The 19,782-nt window shown below is 39.3% G+C and overlaps 1 protein-coding gene across 1 annotated transcript in view; it reads right to left on the bottom strand.

The window, feature by feature from the left end:
* GUCY1A2 (guanylate cyclase 1 soluble subunit alpha 2) overlaps positions 1 to 19,782 on the bottom strand; it is a 158,676-nt gene that overhangs the window by 49,904 nt on the left and 88,990 nt on the right. Inside the window, exons 5-6 of the mRNA XM_054056576.1 lie at positions 14,201 to 14,686; positions 46 to 189 (exon numbers count right to left, since the gene is read on the bottom strand). Coding sequence (XP_053912551.1) covers positions 46 to 189; positions 14,201 to 14,686 — 630 coding nt within the window. The remainder of the gene's footprint in view (positions 1 to 45; positions 190 to 14,200; positions 14,687 to 19,782) is intronic.

Here is a 19,782-nt window from a genome sequence, read left to right on the forward strand (position 1 = left end):
TCCACATATCACTGAGTAGATAACAATAAAGAGCAAGGGGGTTACCTTAATAGGGCTCCCATCTGGAGTAAGAACCTCTTCTGAAAGCTCCATCATCTTCAGTGCCATCAGGGCAATGGCTTTAGCATGACTAAGACTTTTCTTATGGAGCCCTGCTGCAACACAGTACGCATCACCTATTGTTTCCACCTGTAGCAATCAGATAAATCAAATGTTAAAGTATGATAATGAGAAGAGATCCCTACCACTAGTTATCTGCAATCAAATAGCATTACTTAAAAACATGTGAGCAAAACATCCATGAGATAAGCAATTAGACAACGGAGCATAATTACCTGAGTTTGCAAACAGGTGCAGTCAAAACCTGACACACAACTGCATAATGGTTCATTACCATTAAAACCAAAGAAGAACATTACATCTAGAAAAGTATATGCCCTCAGCTGAGATATGACATTTTCCTATAGCAGTAATACAGAAAACTGTATTTTCCTAAGCGAGAAATTGCTTGCAGCTTTGTTTGACATTATCCTGGCTGAGTTTGCTGTTGGCTACGAATAGTTCTACATGACAACAATTCATAATTATTATTTGCTTTGCTAGAAAAGTGTATCAGAGATAGAATTAGAAAAAGCAAAATATCATCATAAAAGACAGTGAAGAGTCTATAACTCGCCATTAACCGGTAACTCTGCCTAGTACAGGGATAATTTACAAATAGATGTTATTACTACAGATTGTACCTATCTCTGTTACTGTCAAGTAAGAGTTGCCTCTCTGTATTATCCAGGCTTCCTGACTGTGATTTCCCTACCTTCAGGTATCAAATTCAACAGACTGATCACTACGGTCCCTTCAGATAGGGCTTACCTCTCTCTTACTCTTTTTTTTCTGTAAGGAAAGTGGTCCCTTAGGAAGAAGTGGGAGCAAAGGAAATTACACAAGCCCTCTGGCTCTGGATTAAGGCAGCCCAAGAAACACTAAAGCCAGAAAGGCTTCAGCAAAGACAAGGGTGAGAAGAAAGCAGGTAGTTATTCATAGAATCATAGAATCCCTAGGTTGGAACAGACCTTGGAGATCGCAAAGTCCAACCATAACTGTCCACTACTAAATCATCTCCCTAAGCACTTAATCTATCCATCTTTTAAATACCTCTAGGGATGGTGAATCTATCACCTCTCTGGGCAGCCTGTTCCAGTGCTTGAAAACCCTTTCTGTGAAGAATTTTTTCCGAATGTCCAGTCTGAACCTCCCCTGGTACAGCTTGACACCATTCCCTCTCATCCTATCACCTGTCACTTGGGTGAAGAGACCAACACCCACATCTCCACAACCTCCTTTCAGGAGCTGTAGACAGTGATAAGTCTCCCCTCAGTGCAGAATCAGCACTGGTGAGGCTGCACCTAGAATACTGCATATGCAAGAAGGAAATACAGCTGATTCGTCTATCTACAGGGATTCTACTAATATTAGTAGACCTGGACCTTCACATAATAATTTCCAGTCGTGATAAATAGAATTGGAAATAGTATCTCAAAAAGTAATCACTACATGTAATTACACTTACTCAGAGCACAAATCTACAACATCAGTATGAGCAAATTCTTCCCATCATCAAACTTATAGAAACTGCTACAAGTCATTGCCAAGTTTGTCTCCTTAGCCCTTCCTGCTGATTGCGCAGGAGGATATCTAGAAGAAGCTGAGGGTTTCTCATGAGACGAGAAGTGAGACAGCTGTTAGAGCTCCATCATCACTTTTGGAAGCTCCTAATAGAATTTGTATATAGAAAAAAAACATGTAGGAGCAAATAATACTGCTGTCTGCCTTCCTTTTTTATCCAAGCCATTTCTCTATCCACAAGAAACAGAGACTGCCTGCAGTTTAGGAGGTTGTCCTTCCAAAGGCAAATGGATGGGCAAGCACATTGCGGTGGCTGGTGAAAAATGTTAAAACTAGGGAAGAAAATACATGAGCATAGTGAGAAAAACTATGATCAGATGTTAAAAAGACACTCTGGATGGCTAAGAAATATATGGCAAATAATTCTTTAAATCAGAAGGAAGAATTAGCAGAAATATAAATAACTGCATCTTAAAAGCCTTAAAAATTATTGATTAATATAACTTCTTCGAAAAGAAATAAAGGGGTTACTAAAAAAAGAGTTGCATCTATGATGTCAAATACAGAAATGACGTACAAATTCTGCTCTTTACTAAATGATTTAGTTTCAGAACAAATTTTCTACTAAAGTTAGTTGCATTACACCACTATAAGCAAGTACGTATCTGGAACCATATACTGTTCCTGCAATGTTCTTGCACACCTACGTATTTTGTGAGCCTACTCCCCTTTGAAGATTTACATAGCTGTGTAAATCAATTTAACAGCTAAATTGCAGTCACTGAATGAGCATCATCAGAGTTCCATTGCAGATATCTGTGTACTACCAGAAAAATTGGCCTGTAGCTGCCTAATATTAATCCTACTCTGAAAATAAAAATTATAATAATACCACTGTAGAATACTCTTTAAAGTTATTGTCCTTGTGAAGTTCCTTCTGACAGTGTTACTGGAGAACCAGGGGAATGATTAGGACTGTTGAGACTGACCTCATGATTGCAACTGATGTGATGAGTACTGGTAAGATTGTCTAATGATTTACCATGTTGTGACCCTGTTTTCAGTCACTACCATGGTTTTGCCTAACTAAGCATTTAAGCTGAAATTCCCATGCTGAGTATCTCCATCAAACTTTAACCTTGGTTCAGTTCCCCTTCAAAATTCAATTGTCCAATTATCTGTGGGTTTTTTTTCCCCCAACTCCTTTCTTTTCAAAATGCTCCAGGAGTTCTTATAATTCAGGTTGTTCATGGAATTTTGATTTGGCCCTCTCAAATGGAGTCAGAGACTCCATCAATCAAACAGTTCTGCGGACAGCAAGGATTTTAATAGATGCTTCAGCACATCCAGTGTTAAAAAACAATCCTTGTATTTTAGGGCATAAATCTCAAAATGTAAATGCTAGAAAGAAGTCTGTCATACGTATCTGACTTTCCGTAAGTAGTTCATGGGACTTCTTGTACATATTTAAGTATCCAGGATCAGTTTTGTCGCACATGAACCACTATAATGCACCAGTTATGGCATTTTCTACTGCAATCCAAACTTTAACTATATGGTACGCCTTGTCCCCCAATATATGTATTAGCCATGGTGAATAATTATTTGAAATTTCAGTTGTCTGAATGTTTTCTGTGTCCTCTGACATTTAGATAATTGAGGTTATATTGCAGTGACTGAGTTGTCCCACTATCTTTTAATTCCAAGAAGAAAAATGTGCTACATAAATTACATCGGAAAAATTAAAGCTGAAAATCATCTATACCTCCTGAACTTTTTATGATGTAATATTCAAGCTGCCAATGGGAATATTAAAGTAATTGCATTTTTTTATTATAATTTACTGTTGTGCATTGGCAATAACGAAATGTTTTTGGAAGAGAGGAGAGGAGAGGAGAGGAGAGGAGAGGAGAGGAGAGGAGAGGAGAGGAGAGGAGAGGAGAGGAGAGGAGAGGAGAGGAGAGGAGAGGAGAGGAGAGGAGAGGAGGGGAGGGGAGAGGAGGGGAGAGGAGTGGAGGGGAGGGGAGGGGAGGGGAGGGGAGGGGAGGGGAGGGGAGGGGAGGGGAGGGGAGGGGAGGGGAGGGGAGGGGAGGGGAGGGGAGGGGAGGGGAGGGGAGGGGAGGGGAGGGGAGGGGAGGGGAGGGGAGGGGAGGGGAGGGGAGGGGGAAACAAGTTGTGAAAAAAAACCTTTTTTTCCTGTATATTTTACTATACATAACTTTACTGCTCAGCTGAGCCATAGAGTTGCATTGTTCAGAGCTGCAACACTACAGTTTCCCTGGTGATCACCCAGCAGATTAGCGTCTGCCAGAATTTCATACTTTCTTTGTCTTTCTCTAATGATCGTCGATAAAATTACCACCTCAGTTCCCTTGGCTGATGAAATGTTGTTAATATGCCCCCTCTTAGCTAAAAGTGAACAGAATTAGCAGTAATGTCAAGGACCCTGGAATACTCCATCACCTCTTACAGTCAATCCCACGTTGCCAATTGTTTCAATGGGAGTGAACAATACATAGTTCTTCAGATGATCATATCCAATTGCAAAAGTCATGGAAAGCTAAGCTTAATCAGTAAAGTATTCTAAGGGACTCTATTAAGAGACAGCACGGCTCTCGTGCTCAGTACTGATGGGAGTTATTCCAGTGCCAAAATAAAGAAAAGCAATGAGATGAGGAAAGAAATAACTTGGCTTGATGTTGATTGTTTGAAAGAAATTAAAATGCAGCGAAACTTCATTTTACTCAATCAAAATACACTATGCACTACACAACATAACACAATGTAATTAAGTAACTGTAAAAACAAAGCACATGAAAAGTAGGTGGAAAAAGCAGAGAAGAAGCAGTATTTCAAGCGCATAGTCTGCAAGTTACTAAAGTAAAGACTGCATGGGTAAGATTCAACTCCCCTAGCCATAGACATCTCTAACACGGTAATCTGAGGTATACACTCTCAATTCTCTTCATAATCAGTGGACTGAAATGGGAAGTCTATCAGTCCTCTGGCCCGTGCTAAGCATCTCCTTCAGGAAAAGACGAATCTCACACTAAAAGCAATTCACACTCACCCTATAAAATCATACTTTTCTCTGTTGACTGTGAGGATAGCCTAGATGACTAATTTGATGTTATAAATAGTATAGTTTCACCTCTGTCTCAGAACTACGGAAGAGAAAGAATTAACAAGACCATGTGAAGAAGCAGAAAGGCAGACTGAACATGGAAGGTTCACAGAGATTGATGAAGTTTAGAAGCAGGACAGGGGGAGTTCTGGCAAATCAAACAGTCCTTCAGGAAAGCTGATCTCTAGACAGACAGATAAACCAGGGGAAAACCTTCCTGCACTCCATATATCAATTTCCTTTCCAACTTTAGAGATTAATCCAGGCTCAGAATAGCATTTGTTGAAGCATATGAAGTTTAAGTGATTCTTATGATTACATTAACAACAAAATCAGTAACTTCTAATGTATTAATTTCATTTTGAAGACCTGAAAATAGTTTCTCAAGGAGCAAAGGCAGGGCATGTCCTTGGCTGCTTCTTAAGAGTGAATTCCATATGTACTCCTCAGCCTGGACTTAAGCGAGTACACATTATCTTCCTGCACACTTAAGTTGCCTTTCCATGGAAGCATATAAACATATAAGGAGGTGGTTTCTTAAGTCTCACCCTAGCATGAAGCCAGGATTCAGGATGGGAATGCACCTGGAACGGGAAGCTGAGTTGTGTTCTCAGATACTGCAGTAAAGACCTATGCCTTTCCAAAATTTTCAGATGTTAATCAATATTTCATGTCATATACAACTCTGAATTACTACTTACCTCAACACTACAGATTTCTTTTCAGAACGCTGAAACATCACTCCACCAAAGGGTTACAGCAAAATTCAACCTTAAGATTAAATTTTTGCAGGTATAACTCTGCAGGAAATCTTTGAAGTGATTAATATGTCTCAACGGTCTTTTCTTTTCATTTGTTTTCTGCCCTAAGTTGTACAGCAGGAAAATTAGGAAAAAGCCATAGTATATGGCAAAGTGATGCTTCAGACTTATAATTCGGGCTTCATTATTCTTGTCTGTGACTTCTAGGTGAGCAGAAAACAGGATACCTTTTTAACTGATATAGGACAAAGACCGAAGAAAAGGGGGAGTAGTAACCTCACAACATTGGCATTCGGGACGAGATTCATACTACCCAGTGTCACAAAAAAATTAAGCCTCTAATTTAAGCTGTTCTTCTATACCCTTTCTTTAGTCACTGAAGAGAAAAATGGATATTCAGGGCACACTGTATTCCATCCTGGATTCTGGAAACCTCATTGTTTTGACCATTTACTACAGCGGGACCCAAATGTCTATATCTTTGCTTATTTGCCTACTTCCATGCCCAGACTGTCATTTGATACAAAAGATCCCTCCCATGTTGTCATCATATGCTTTTACCGAGAAATGGCTGAAAACCAGGTTTATGTGGGCCATGATAGCCACCGACAGGGAAGGATTTGTGAAACTCTCAGAAGACTCTACATGAGCTGTTATCTTCTCATTCATGATTCACCTTGTGCCTTTGGATTTATACTACAGAGTGCATGTTTCTGCTCCCATAAAGTACCTCAAAACAGGAAAAACATGAGTGTGTTGACTGCTAGTGCTAAGATACCATTTGTCAGCACAACAGCAAGATCCTGTTTAGCTCAAAATCTCCTGTATCGAGAAATACATATTTTGGCATGCAGGCCAGATGTTATTACTCACTAAGTGAAGGGAGAGCAGACGTGAAGTAACGTGGGTAGCTTATGGTAGAAAGACTTGAAGAAGTTACTTCAAGTAACTAAAATACAGATGAATCTAAAATACAGATTCTAAGAAAAGAAATGTCAAAGACACATGCTGGAGAAAAACTAGGTAGGTTATTCCACTGAGAGGTGAAGTGTGTGTACTCTTTCTCTGGAGATGGTGTAAGTGCAGTTCAGAAAAGCCTCCACTGAGCATGGCCAAAGTATACTTGATCCTGCGGTAGCCTCTAGATCTACATTTCTGTCCATCTAACAAAGAGTGAATACTGACCTTTTTCAAATTAATCAAAACCTGTTTGTTTTCTTGATATTGTCTGAATACAAATTAAAGCCTAGTTCTGTTTGCATTTTTAAGTATTCTATATGTTTTTCCACTACACAGATTTGGCAAAAAGCTTTGAAAGACAGTTGAGTTGTGCAACACCGACACTTCACATCTGTCAACTTAAAATAATTTAGTTTGTGTTTTTTTGCAAAAAATTAATTCCATGTGTTGGATAAAATATTATTTATAGACTCCCAAAATCTCTGGTATACTACAAAAACCCTCCTGTTTATTTAAAGATTTTAAAAGCATTCAAGATAGGATACGAGAGTAAGACTATCTTCAAATGGACCCGACAATCTCCTTCAGTTTCTGCCTTAGTGTTTGGTTTTCCCAGCTTCTGTCTTTCAGCTTTTAAAAATCAATTCCTAAGCAGTAAAACCTTGTGCCTAAGTTTCAAGGTAACTCTGAAATGCTTTTATGACACTGCACTCTGCTTTGGAAATAGTTCAGTCTATGGAAAACCTCTCCCATGTGAGCAGGAATGGATTCCAAATGTCCAGCTATGAAGTGCAGAACACTGCTCACCTGGTAAAGATCATTTTTTAAAAGACAAATCTTACTACAAATCCCAACCCCTTTCCCGAGAGCCTAATTATGAAGCAATTGCTCTTACCAGGCCTGAGGGCATTTTATTTTTAGTAAGTTTAATGATGCTACATGCTGGCAAGTTCAGAAGCATTTTGCAGGAAGAGCTGTTTTCAAACTCTTTCTATATCACCTACTTAGCAGCCTTACGCATAAATCTTTCAGTATCCAACATACATAGGAACCCTTTCATCTACACATTAATTCAGAGGGCTGTTTGCTTTACAAAAGGAGAAGAGACAAAAAGTACTTGCTGTGTAGACGTATTATCTAGTAGTTTAAAAGTTGGGGTTTATTTCACTAATTAAAACAGAGACATGCCAGACGGCTTACAGTTTACATGATGTTGGTTTGCACACAACAGTAACAGAATACAAGAGTCGTTGTGCAGAAATGATTTCTCTCTTCTGTAGACACGTATGACATTGTAAAAATCACACCAAATATGCCTGATGAATAGGAAATGTCTGGCTGGCATTCAGCCTTATGTGAGACACAAGAAAACAAAGCATTTCAGTATTAACGGAGGGCTTCACAAAACATAGCATCAGGGAGATGGGTATGCTGCAAAAGAATCATGGAATCATAGAATGGTTTGGGTTGGAAGGGACTCTAAAGAGCATTCAGTTCCAAATCCCCTGCCCTGAGCAGGGACACCTCCCACTAGACCAGGCTGCTCAAGGTCATGCTCTTATCCATTGTGCCTGTCCAGCCATTATATCTGGGCTCGCTGCTCAATATGAGTCAGGGAGCCCCAAAGGAGGATACCCCTCTGCATCCTGTCCAAATAAAAAGTCAGGATATGGCCAGCATTCACACACAAACTGAGCACTTGGGAAATACTGCCGGGACCGGCAAGTTGGACATAGGCTCTAAGGCTCCAAATCACCTTGAGAGCAATGGAGCAGGACACTACTGAAACAAATGTGTTTTTTTCAAACATGACAAAAGTGGAAGGAGATACACAAATGAGAAAAAGAGAAGGAAATATATACAGACTGGGTATTCCTGAAGAACAAATTATATACAGAAACAGAAGTGCTTGACTTTTTAGAGGATTCTTGCATGATGAATTGCCTAAAGCAGGGGAACATTCATAGATGTTTTAGTGCTTTGTGCAGGTCTGTGTATTTATAAAGTAAAGAATAACTCTTCTGGAGCGTGCACGTCTACTTCATTTGTACATCCCCATAAACACAAAAAGTGTAAATCCTTCTCAAGGAGGCAGAAAAATACATGCTTAAAGTACTGGGGAGTCTTAGAATATCCTGGAGCTCTTGAGTGGTGATACACTAGATCTGCAGGGAAGATCCAAGGAATCTTTTGTGTTTCTTTTTCCTGCTTTTTTTTTTTTTTTAAACGTAGCCCAAGACATTTCTGACTTCCCAAGAAAGAACAGATGCCCCAACTTTGCCTGATTTCATATTGGAGTGAGACACACCTGTGTGCCAGCAAGTGAGCTCACACACAGCTGGAGAGTACAAGAAGAAAGTCAGTGATACAGCCTGCTCAGAACAAGAAAATGAAGAAGGTCCAGCAGCCCTGTGTGGTGGGCCAGAAAACCTACTAACTTCAAACTAACAGGAATAAGGAACACCTAGTCCACCAGTAATCCCCCAAACTGCACCTATTAATCTTAAAAAAGCTATATTATGATATTTTATGCACATCATATTGCTCACGTAAGAGTATTAGTATTGTTTACATATATTAATGGCATTTCATAATAACTTTCATTCTGTAGATGCCTACATTGAAGCTAAAAGAACGTGAAACCGTCTCAAAATGCTCATGTAGTCACACTTAACTTAAAAGGTTAAAATGGCATAAGTGATGAAAAGAAGACAAAAACAGTGTCCACAGGTTTTACATGAAGACTTGGAGACTATGGTTTTTAACTTATGAAACATAAAGCCTGGAAATTCTCAGAACAGTTTGAAGCTCATGACTCCTGTCATTGCAGTATTTTTCAGTCATTATAGCACTGATAGTAAGCTTAGAAACATTTATATGAATATGTACAAATATCATTTCTCAAGGAGGGTCACTCATGGCACTGTGAAAGTACTGGTATGTTCTGTAAAATGAATACTGATTTCTGCAAGTTAAACTACTTACAGAAAATGTAAAGTGATATTCCTAAAAAAAAATAAGTCTAAAATTAGGTTCCTAAAAGCATTATACCAGAACTTCAATATCAACAACATTTTCAGAACTGGTGAGTATTAATCTTGAATGACTGCTGAGTAGTCCAAACTACTGATGCTTTTTTTAGCCTCAGATCTTTACAACAAGCACAAACTAAGCCTGTAGCCAGAGTTAGGTGTATAAGATCAGGATGTGAAGATATGAAATACCAATTGTATCATTCAGAAAAAGTAAAATAATATCATAATATCATTCAGTGTAAAGTAAGTGAAATAATGCTACCAGGAATAACAGCCAAAGACAACGCCAAGGAAGCTGGTAAAGGAGTTTCAGGCATCTGTGTGGCACCACTCCACCACTCAGAGAGACTGTTAGTTTGGCCAAATCATGAAACCAATAAAAAGCAGAAAGTTGCATAACTAAGTTGTGAATTCTAGCTATAAAATTAACCTGGGGAATTACATTGTCTTATTAAATAAATATTCAATAAACCTTCAGCTAAAATTTTGACAACAAAGATGTGTAGCAAATTTTGGCAGCTGACAATAGTGCGTGGTTGAAAATATTTAGGACTCTCTACTCAGACATGGAAAGTGGCACTCAGCACTTCATAAAAAAGTGAAGTTTAGTGTTAGGGGAAAACTGAAAATATCTTCAGAGACAAATGCTGCACTGCCCAGAGAAAGGACAAAGAAAATAAAACCTACAAGAGCAGATCTGATTCTGCTCTATTTGGTTTGGGGTTTCCCAGCCAGCATATATAGCCATCCAGCCAGCGCGTGCACGGCCAAAAAACCAGCCACAATACTTACTGCCTTTACTCAACACAGCAGTTAAGGAGTGAGGGAAGGAAATGGGGTTGTTTCAGAAAGGAAACAGAGGGGGAAGTTGCTGAAAAGTAAAAGGACTCGACAAGAAGAAATATTTAAAATCATCCTACGTCAAAGGCATAGTACTTGGAAGGAGAAACAGATGCTCTAGGAATCTTAAGAAGGGAAGATTTCAGTCTGCAGGGTTAAGTTTTAAATGCTATAAGCCATGGCTGCAGCACATTTAAATAGCTCATTTGATAATGAGATGGTTTAGGTGGAGCATCATTTCCCGGCACTTGGCTCATAAACAACAGGAACATACAGAGAAATACAGGTCAAAACAAAGATAAAAACAGACAGTCCAAAGAGTATATATTTTACCCAGAGCAACTGCTTTAGAAATAGTAATTACTGAGACCTTCTATCTCCTATTTCTGGTCCTGGAGGCCATTTTTCTACTTGCATGTCCACAGATGCTGATTTACCACTCATCTGCACCCAGAGTGCTTTGATTTGCACTCCCTGCTCAACAGCATCTTTTTCTCACATTCCTCATTTCCAAGACAAATATAATTAGCTCAGACTGTCAGCAGCACCAGCCTCCAAATGCATTGCCAGGTCTCAATTGTCACATCTTAGACCAGAAGAATTTCCTCACTGTGAGAGTGGTGAGGTGCTGGCACAGGCTGCCCAGGGAAGTTGTGGATGCCCCATCCTTGGAGGTGTTCAAGGCCAGGTTGGATGGGTCCTTGGGCAGCCTGATCTAGTGGGACATAACCCTACACATGGCAGGGGGGCTGGAACTAGATGATCTTTAAGGTCCCTTCCAAACCAAACCATTCAATGAGTCTATGATTCTATGACTCTATGATCTTCTCCCTTCTACGATTACCCCAAAAGTATCCATCTTGATCTTTGCACCAAGGCTATATGTAAGCAGTCTCTTCCTATAGTCTCACCGTCTAAAATACAAATTCTTCCAGATCACTAAAACTGTCAGCCAGGCTTGTATCACAATGCATGTCAATTACTGCAGTGTCCTGCCTGGACCAATGTAATCTGTCATCTTTGGTATCCATTCAAAGTGCTTCCGTGAAATTAATTTTCTGAGCCCATCACTTGCTTATTTCATACTTCCCTTTGCATCCACCCATTGGATATCCTTTCCCTACCTCACCAGTTATAGCTACTTACTTTCATATCCAAAAAATCTCAAAGTCTAATTCATCCTCCCTCAGCCTTCTCCAAACACTCCTTATTCTCTATCCAACAGCTCATTATGCTTGCCATCTATGTCTGACTTGTTAAATGTGAAGATCTTTGTTCTTCTTTCTGTGTCATATTTCTCTGTAAACATCTCTGAATGAATAGTAAGAGACAATTGAAAATATTACACTCATTGTCTGAGTCCAAGATTAGAAGCACCAAGGCTCTGAATTCAAACTGCTTTAACAGCAAAGCAGGGTGAATAATTTACAGCGCGGAATTTATTTAATGGATTTTGCTTAATTTTCTGTTTACAAAATGATAAAATTGGTATTCAGAAGGACCCACCAAATAATCTTTGCAAATTATTCTTGCTATGTTGTTCAAAAACAAGTAAATGTGAAAACTGTTCTGTTTTGATGTATATATAGGTCACATGATAAATTTCTGTAGCCTAGTTACAGGAGTATATCTTTGTGGGTACAAATACTGGTGATTACATATCTAAAATTCACTGCCTACCAATAACTTCTAAAATTATAGATGTTGTAGTGGTAATTATTCCTAGCAATAAACTTACCTTCCAGATACATGAAACAAAGAAAAAGACATAAACACACAAGCTATTTTTATTTTATTTTTTTTTTAGAAAAAAAAATGTCATTTTATTTTAACCCTGATGGTCTAAGGAAAAGGAAAAGGGTTCATTGCCTGAGTTTTGTCTTTCTGTAATGCTGAACGGAGTCATTTTCTTCTAACCCCATGGAAACTTTTTTAGATTTCTCTTCAAAAAAAAAAAAAAAACCAGAGATTGGGAGGGGAGGAAAAAAGGTACACACAGCTTCAAAATAGTCACAGTGCACACTGCCTTGCTTATGGATGGGCTGTGGAAGGAAGCAGGAGAAATGTAGGGAGGCTTAGGAGACATGGGGGAGTAGGGAGATAGAAGAATGATAGCATAGTTTGGGTTGGAAAGGACCTTAAAGCCCTTCCAGTTCCAATCTCCCTGCCATGGGCATGGACACCTCTCACCAGACCAGGCTGCCCAAGGTCCCATCCAACCTGGCCTTGAACACCTCCAGGGATGGAGCAGCCACAACTTCTCTGGGCAACCTGTGCCAGTGCCTCATCAACCCCATTGTGAAGAAATTCTTCCTTATGTCTAGAAAACTCAGGATGAAAGCATCTGAGAAAGAACTGACTGTATTAAGTCAGTAACAGTGGAGAAAGGCTGTTAGAGGTGTAAGACATCGTTCCATGGGAAAATACATTTTATTTATTCTTCCACTGACAGAATTACATGGGGGTCTTAACTTTTTTGGAACATTTCTTCCACTTCTGAATGCAAGAATCTTATCTCACCTATCTCAGCAGCCATTGTCTTTTCTCATTCGCCAGGACAGTATTTACATATGGTAACGTCTTTCTATCTAAAGTGGCACAATGCTAGGTGAAAGGCAGTAAGCCATCGTCTAAATGACATAATATTCATGACCTTTGTATAAATGTCCGTTCTTAGTGTTCTCACAGGACTCAGCCAACCTCCCTTCCAAACAGGTCAAAGAGTTTAACATACTTTATTTCCTGTTCCCATGCAACCATAGTTTTCAACAGAGAATGTCCTGAATGTTTCAAAACATCTAACTAAAATTAATCATCTGGTAAAACATTAACTACACCCATGTACCAGTCACAGCACATGAAACGGGGTCAGTAGATATCACTCTTAACCATGAGCCAGAAGTTCTCAGAGCTGGCTTGAGATACTGCGCAGTAACATCGGATAAATACATACTGAGATCAATCTTTTCTGACTATATAATCACAACAATTTTCAGATAAGGTTTGGTACTTTCCATTTTAGCTCTCTCCACAACATTGCCTTTGGTGGCTTCTGAGCATTAGAAACACAAACCCCTAGCACAGGAGTACAAAACCTGTTTACAGTCTGATCTTTTACTTTGGCATATTGTTCAACTAACTGAGATCTATACCCTGTTCTGTTCTGCCTGTGGTATGTATTGTAACTTTTCAGCAATCATTATTATTTAGGTGGGTAATTAATATTTTAATGTCTTTTAAAGTGTATTAGAGGCAAAAGTTAAAGGGACAGCACTCTTGTAAAGAATTCTTCTCTATAGCCTATCAACAAATAATTTATTATGAAGGGACATCTGTGGTCCTCTTACAGTTTTTGAGAGGAAGTGTAAATCTCTTATAATATTTCTTAATGTTGTGCTGTTTATGGAAAAGCTGAATTCTTCCAGGGGAAAAATGTGAGCCCTAAAGCCTAAACCATTCCAGTTTCAGTTGAAACAGAAAGTATTTGAGTGCCTTCCAGGAGCTGCAGCTTGGGCTAGGATCATCACTGTGCACTTCATCACCCTTAGGACACTTTGGTTGATGTGTCACCTACAGAAAACCAGGCTATAATACAGAATGTGTATGTTCCTGTATGAAAATGGAAGCATGAGGCATATATTCCCATGGGGGAACAATAATGACAGCTCAGCATTAAAGTATTTGATTTTCAATGAACATATTTCAGTTGTTTGGTTTTTTTTTTCATGTGAAACAAACAAAAAAACTATTGCCTTTCTGGTTTTGTAGGAAAGGCCTGTAAGTTAGGAAAATGGCTAATGGGATTTTTTTATCTTGGTTTCAGTTAGATTTTGCTAGATTAGGAGTTGAACTGTTACCTTGTAGATGTCCAGGAAGCCACACTGATGATCGAACCGCGTGTAGAGTTCATTCAGCATGCTGATGACCTGCATGGGTGTGCACTGTGCACAAATGGCAGTGAAGCCAACAATATCCGAGAAGAGCATAGTAACATCATCAAACTTCCTGGCCTGAACCTGCTGCCCCTGCCACAACTGCTGAGCCACTTCTTCTGGGAAAATAGAAATAAGGAGATCTACTGTTTTCTTCTTCTCCTCTTCCAGGGCTTGGTGTGTGCATTCTAGTGTTGCCTTCAGTTTATCCATTCGTTTTTTCAAACCATCCTGGGCCTTCGCTTGCTCACCAACCAATATGACATCGCGAGTAGCATCATGGATAGGTATGTCTGAAAGATGGAGGCCTCGGCCCATCAGTTCATCCAGCTTATCCACACAGGGGGAACCCAGAAACAAAATCGAATTTGATTCTGGCACATGAATCATTTGTCCTTTAATTTCCATTACCTGCAAAATAAAAACAGAGTTTAGAAAAGAAAAATTAGATTATAGATGTGAATCTTCATTCTGATTTCCCCACCTTTCTTTCTTTCTCTTCAGCTAAAATGGTAATTATAAAAAGTAGTCTTCCATACAGAAGCCTTTTACACTCACCTATTGAAGTAATGAGACTCAGATAGTCTAATTACTAAGGTGAGTCAGAAAAGAGCCTATAGTGATACAAAAGTATTCCCAAATCAGATGTTGGATTCTGTTTGAACCCAATTAAATAAGAAAGCAACCACAATAACAAGTATTTCTCAGAATGGTGTGTAAATAATGCTTCTAAATTTTTATGTACCTGACCTTAAAAGCAAATTTCAGAGTAGGTCCTTCTCCGTTACTTAGGTATAAATTATAAAAAGCACAAAGTTAAAGGGAAATTGTAACCATTTGAAAGCAGGTTAAGTAGCTTCGCCTGAAAAGGTGAAGTAGCTTCCGTACTTTTTCAGTAAAACAGCTACTAAGTCAAATGTGCCCATATTATAGAGGAATCAAATAAGAAAAGACATGAGAAAGAACTCCATAAAATAATTAATGGCCTGGGAAAAGCGTACCAGGAGTCTTATTTCCTATCTGCCTTCTCATATACAGAGCAGAGTTGAAGGCTAACATTCTGCTAGTCTGCAGATTTCTTGGTGATTCATGTAATTGGTATTTGCAGAATAGAAGAAGGAACAGCAGGAAAGGAGTAGCAAGTGGTTCGTCACGCTGGTTTATAGATTTTGCATTTGCCTGCTAAATGGCTAGATGTTTTGAGTGCTGTTCCGTGGTTGATATCAATGAGGCCTTGGCTTGTTGCCTCTTGCTCCATGGTGGCAGTTGAGCACAGAACTACCAGACTGAAATGGACATCGAAAAGCAACCTTAATGATACATTTGACATATAGGACTACGTACATTGTGGTTTTTATTAACTTACTCAGATCACGCAAAAGTAACTGTCAAATATTGCAAAGGGACATTTCGCACATGAATATAGCATTTAAAATAACAACAACCAAACAAACGGAAAGCTAAGATGAACATGTTTTGTTTAAGCAGAAAATAATCAAATCGGATAAACTGTCTTTGTAAATACCACCTGCCATAGCCTCTGCCATGAAAAGCAATTATCATTAATGTTTTCATTCCAGGACTGTACAAAGACCAGGGCTAAGTGATCTGAAAAACCCACAGTCCTCACCCCAAGGATCTCATAGTCAAAACAAGCACAACATGGAAATCCTGTGCATCTAAGCACAGTGTTAGGTACCATAATACTTTAAATCTGTCTTTTTCTGTTCCACACAGCCTACTGAAATAAAAAGACCTCCTCCAGTCACCCTTTCTTTCATCATGTAGGCATTCTGTCACATGATTCACTTTATCATTTAATCCTCCTTCCATCCATAATCCTTCCAAGCAGAATGGGAAAAACTCCATCAGAAAATGCAGAAGTGTCTGTAATAATGATGTAATTTCAGGGTTCAGAGTTTGGAAGCTCCTGCTGAGCTGAGAGCTACCCCTAAATGATACTACCCATGTTTCTGGGAGATGTTGGGAAGCTCCTGTTTCTATTATGAATTTCTTACATTACATATTATGCTGTCATTACAGATCATACTGTCAACGGAGACTATTCTGTCCCCGTGTCCCTCTGCCTTCATTCCCTACCCTGTTACCAATCCGACAGATGTAACTTCTGATGTCAGCCTGGGAACTCAGCACATCAAAGTAAATGAAAGTAATTAAAATTGTCAATTTTCCAATTAATTGTCAATTTTCCAATTATGTTCCCACACACCTACCAATATTTACATTTCTAAGCCTTATTTCCTCACCTTCACTGTGGGACAGCCATCACTTTGAGAAAGCTAGTCATCCGCATAGGCGGGCAGATTTACTGGTCCAGGCATATAGTTCATTTTAATTTTTAAAACATACAGTTACCTGCTCAAAACATAAGCGAAATAGGTGCTTTCTTCATGCATGCATCCTCACACTTTCAAAACTGTTTTAACTCTGAAGAACAAATTGCCATATATGAAATACATAGTATGGCACTTCTCTTTTTCCCCTTTGCCAGGACAGCTTCACTGATGTGCAAAATAAATGTATCTCACTTTATCACTTCTCTCTTCCACTTCCAGATGAATATAGGGTGTCTGCTTAGGAGGAGACAGTGTGACCACAGATTCTGGCTGAGCCATCCTGGCCCGGGGACAGGCTGCTTGTCAGCAAGGCAAGGCACCTGGCTTGGAGCCGTGTATCTTCTGTTAACCTGCTGTGAGACTAGAAGAAAATTAGTACAACCTTCTGCGCTCCTGCTTCACCTTTGTCAATCTGAGGTGTTAAACTCTTTGATGTGATCTCTGTCCCTGTGAATGTACTGTGCCAACCTTCCCCAGGTGGTGCTGCTCAGGAAACACTGATGGAGTGACAAATGTACTAACCAAGCACTCTGGAGTCCTCTGCTCTGCTTCTGGGTAACCCCAGGCAGATTATCAATTCTGAGTGCTTATCTGTCTTTTCGACACAGCAAGAACAATGATATTGATCATCCTATAACACACTTAGGGACTTATGTGTGAGAAGCAATAGAAGACGCAGACAATCCTGTAAAATGCCTAACTAATAACAACTTGTTCTTCTGCCCAAGTGAGCTGAAATCCTGCTTCATAAAGGCTGAGGGTTTCTAGAGCATTTTTAGAAATCTTTGCAAAAATATTTTCTGTACATAACTGTCTGGTTTCCTAAAAGTGTCAAAGGTTCAGTGCTCTTTTGACTTTATCTACTGAATATTATTATCATTTGTTCTGCTTAATGGGAATTGTTGATGTTTGCTATCACCCCTTTCATGTTACATTACTGATTCTGATGAATTATTTTTAGCACCTGGCCTGCCAGTCTCTTTAAGTTGCCAAATCAGGGAACTGGACAGCAGAAGCAAAGCTGCCCCAATTTGCCTGGAGAGAAACACTCGGGTCTTGTAAAGCACAACAGCAGAAAAGAGCTAAGCTGCGTCACACTCTTTGGTTTTAGCAAAGCCCTTTCCTTTCAAAAGAAGTTTCTGAGATGATTCAGACTTTTTTTAGAGGACTTCAGTCTACAATTGTGATCCAGCATAACCTCCATCTGTTTTCTTTGGACCCTCTTTCCTCATATCCTTCTCTGTATCCTGAAGTATAACAATGAAATGGGACATCAGATTTGCCCGAGGCTTGCTGTAGCAAGTCACGTTTTCTGGGCATCTCACCAGAGATGGATTGCTTTGCAACTGGACTATAAGCCTACAGGCAATCGGGATGACATCATCTGTCTTTTGTGTAAGCAAGAGAAGATTGGAACATTTCTGTCATCAGTTTTATTTCATTACTGCTACATTTCATTGCTTTTCCATCTCTTTAATTATATTCTCACCAAATAAAATGAGACTAATTCCACTGTTCTCAGAGGACATTCTCCTAATCTACAGTGGTATAAGAGAACATTTTGAAATGAGCAACTACACATGATATTTTATGGCATTACGTTGCTGGGAATGATGGTTCAGCGTAAGTAGCTCTGGGATGAAAACCACAGAAATTCTGTCACTGAATTTCGATTTCACTGCAAAACCATTGCAAAGAAAGAGGAGTAAATAGAAGTGGCTCTACTTTTCAGGAACTGTGAGCCTCTCTCTCCAAAGACCCACCCAGGGAACACTGATAGACTCCAAAGCTGCTGTTCCAGAGCCTGAAAGTGTCTCCTGCTGGGCTGTACACCAACAGCTACTCTGTTAGGTATACAGTATGCAAAGCTCTGCATGCTCTGGCCACATGCCACCCTAGGATTAAGTATGGATCAAAAGCTTATGAATCAAATGCCAGCTCCACAGCCTAGACTTTAAGGAAAAGCATGGGGAAAAGCCTCATTTCTTGCACTGATGGAAGACAACACTTCTCTGCACAAAGACAAATGTTTTGGAATAATGACTGGAGAAGGTGTACATGCTTTCTGGAAAATGTTAAAGGAACTATGAGACTATTTTCGAGAAAGAATTGGGGGTTTAAAAAAACATTTTTCATCAACATTAGGACAGGCCGTGTATTCTGTATCTTCCATGATCCACCAATTTTAATTTGGCTGCTGCTTTGACTTTGATCACTACATAATCCTTCCCAAGCTGTGAATACTGCCTTCTTTTGGAGGAATAGGGAGGATATTAGGAGTAGGTTAGGAAACTTAAGAGTGGTAGGCTACACTTCTGAAACACTGACCCATGCATGCTTGACTTCCTAGAATGACCAGATTCAATGAGAGTAAACAAAGCTGCTTCTTTAATAGGCTGATAATTATTTAGAGGACTGGGAAGATGAGGAAAATCAGGTTTTGACAAATCAACTTGGACACCATCATCACTTCAAAATACAAAGAATATAACATAAATTCAGGTTAAAAAAAAAGCATTACTGCACACTGAGGATGAGAGTATAGGTGACTCTTGGAAAGGTGAGCCAGCTGCTAACCTAAATTTTAAAACAGTTAGATTCACTTCTCTCAATGTTCTATAGGATACACGACAATGTTTCAGGGACATTCACAACAACATATTCTGAAGTATTAGGGGCTCAAGAGATTTTGGGAGCACTAGACAAGGCAACAGGATGCTTCCAGAAAGAAATGTAATGACTCATCTTTCCAGGTCGCACATCTAGAAGAAGGGCTGCAAGAATGTTGGACAACACTGGAATTAAAAAAAATCTCTTAAACTGGACTAAAACCAGAATTCAAAACAAGGATAACGAATACGCTTAGGCAGAAATAATCAAATGCAAAAAACAGAGGCAGGCTAACTGTTCCTAAGAAGATGGCCCAGAGTCTACAGAATGGAACAGATAAATGTCATTAAGAAAGAAAATACTATACAAGACTATGTGTAAACAAGTATATAGCTTGCAAAACACAGGAAGTAATCCTTCTGCTCTGACAACCAGTATTTAGGCCACAGACAGGCAAATCACTTCCTGCCTAGTATAACAAAGAGATGGATCAATTGGAGAGTCTGATGAAGAGCACTCAATGTGATGAAAAGTCAAAAA

The sequence above is a fragment of the Cuculus canorus genome, chromosome 1 (genome assembly GCF_017976375.1).
Source record: "Cuculus canorus isolate bCucCan1 chromosome 1, bCucCan1.pri, whole genome shotgun sequence".
Lineage (NCBI taxonomy): Eukaryota > Metazoa > Chordata > Aves > Cuculiformes > Cuculidae > Cuculus > Cuculus canorus.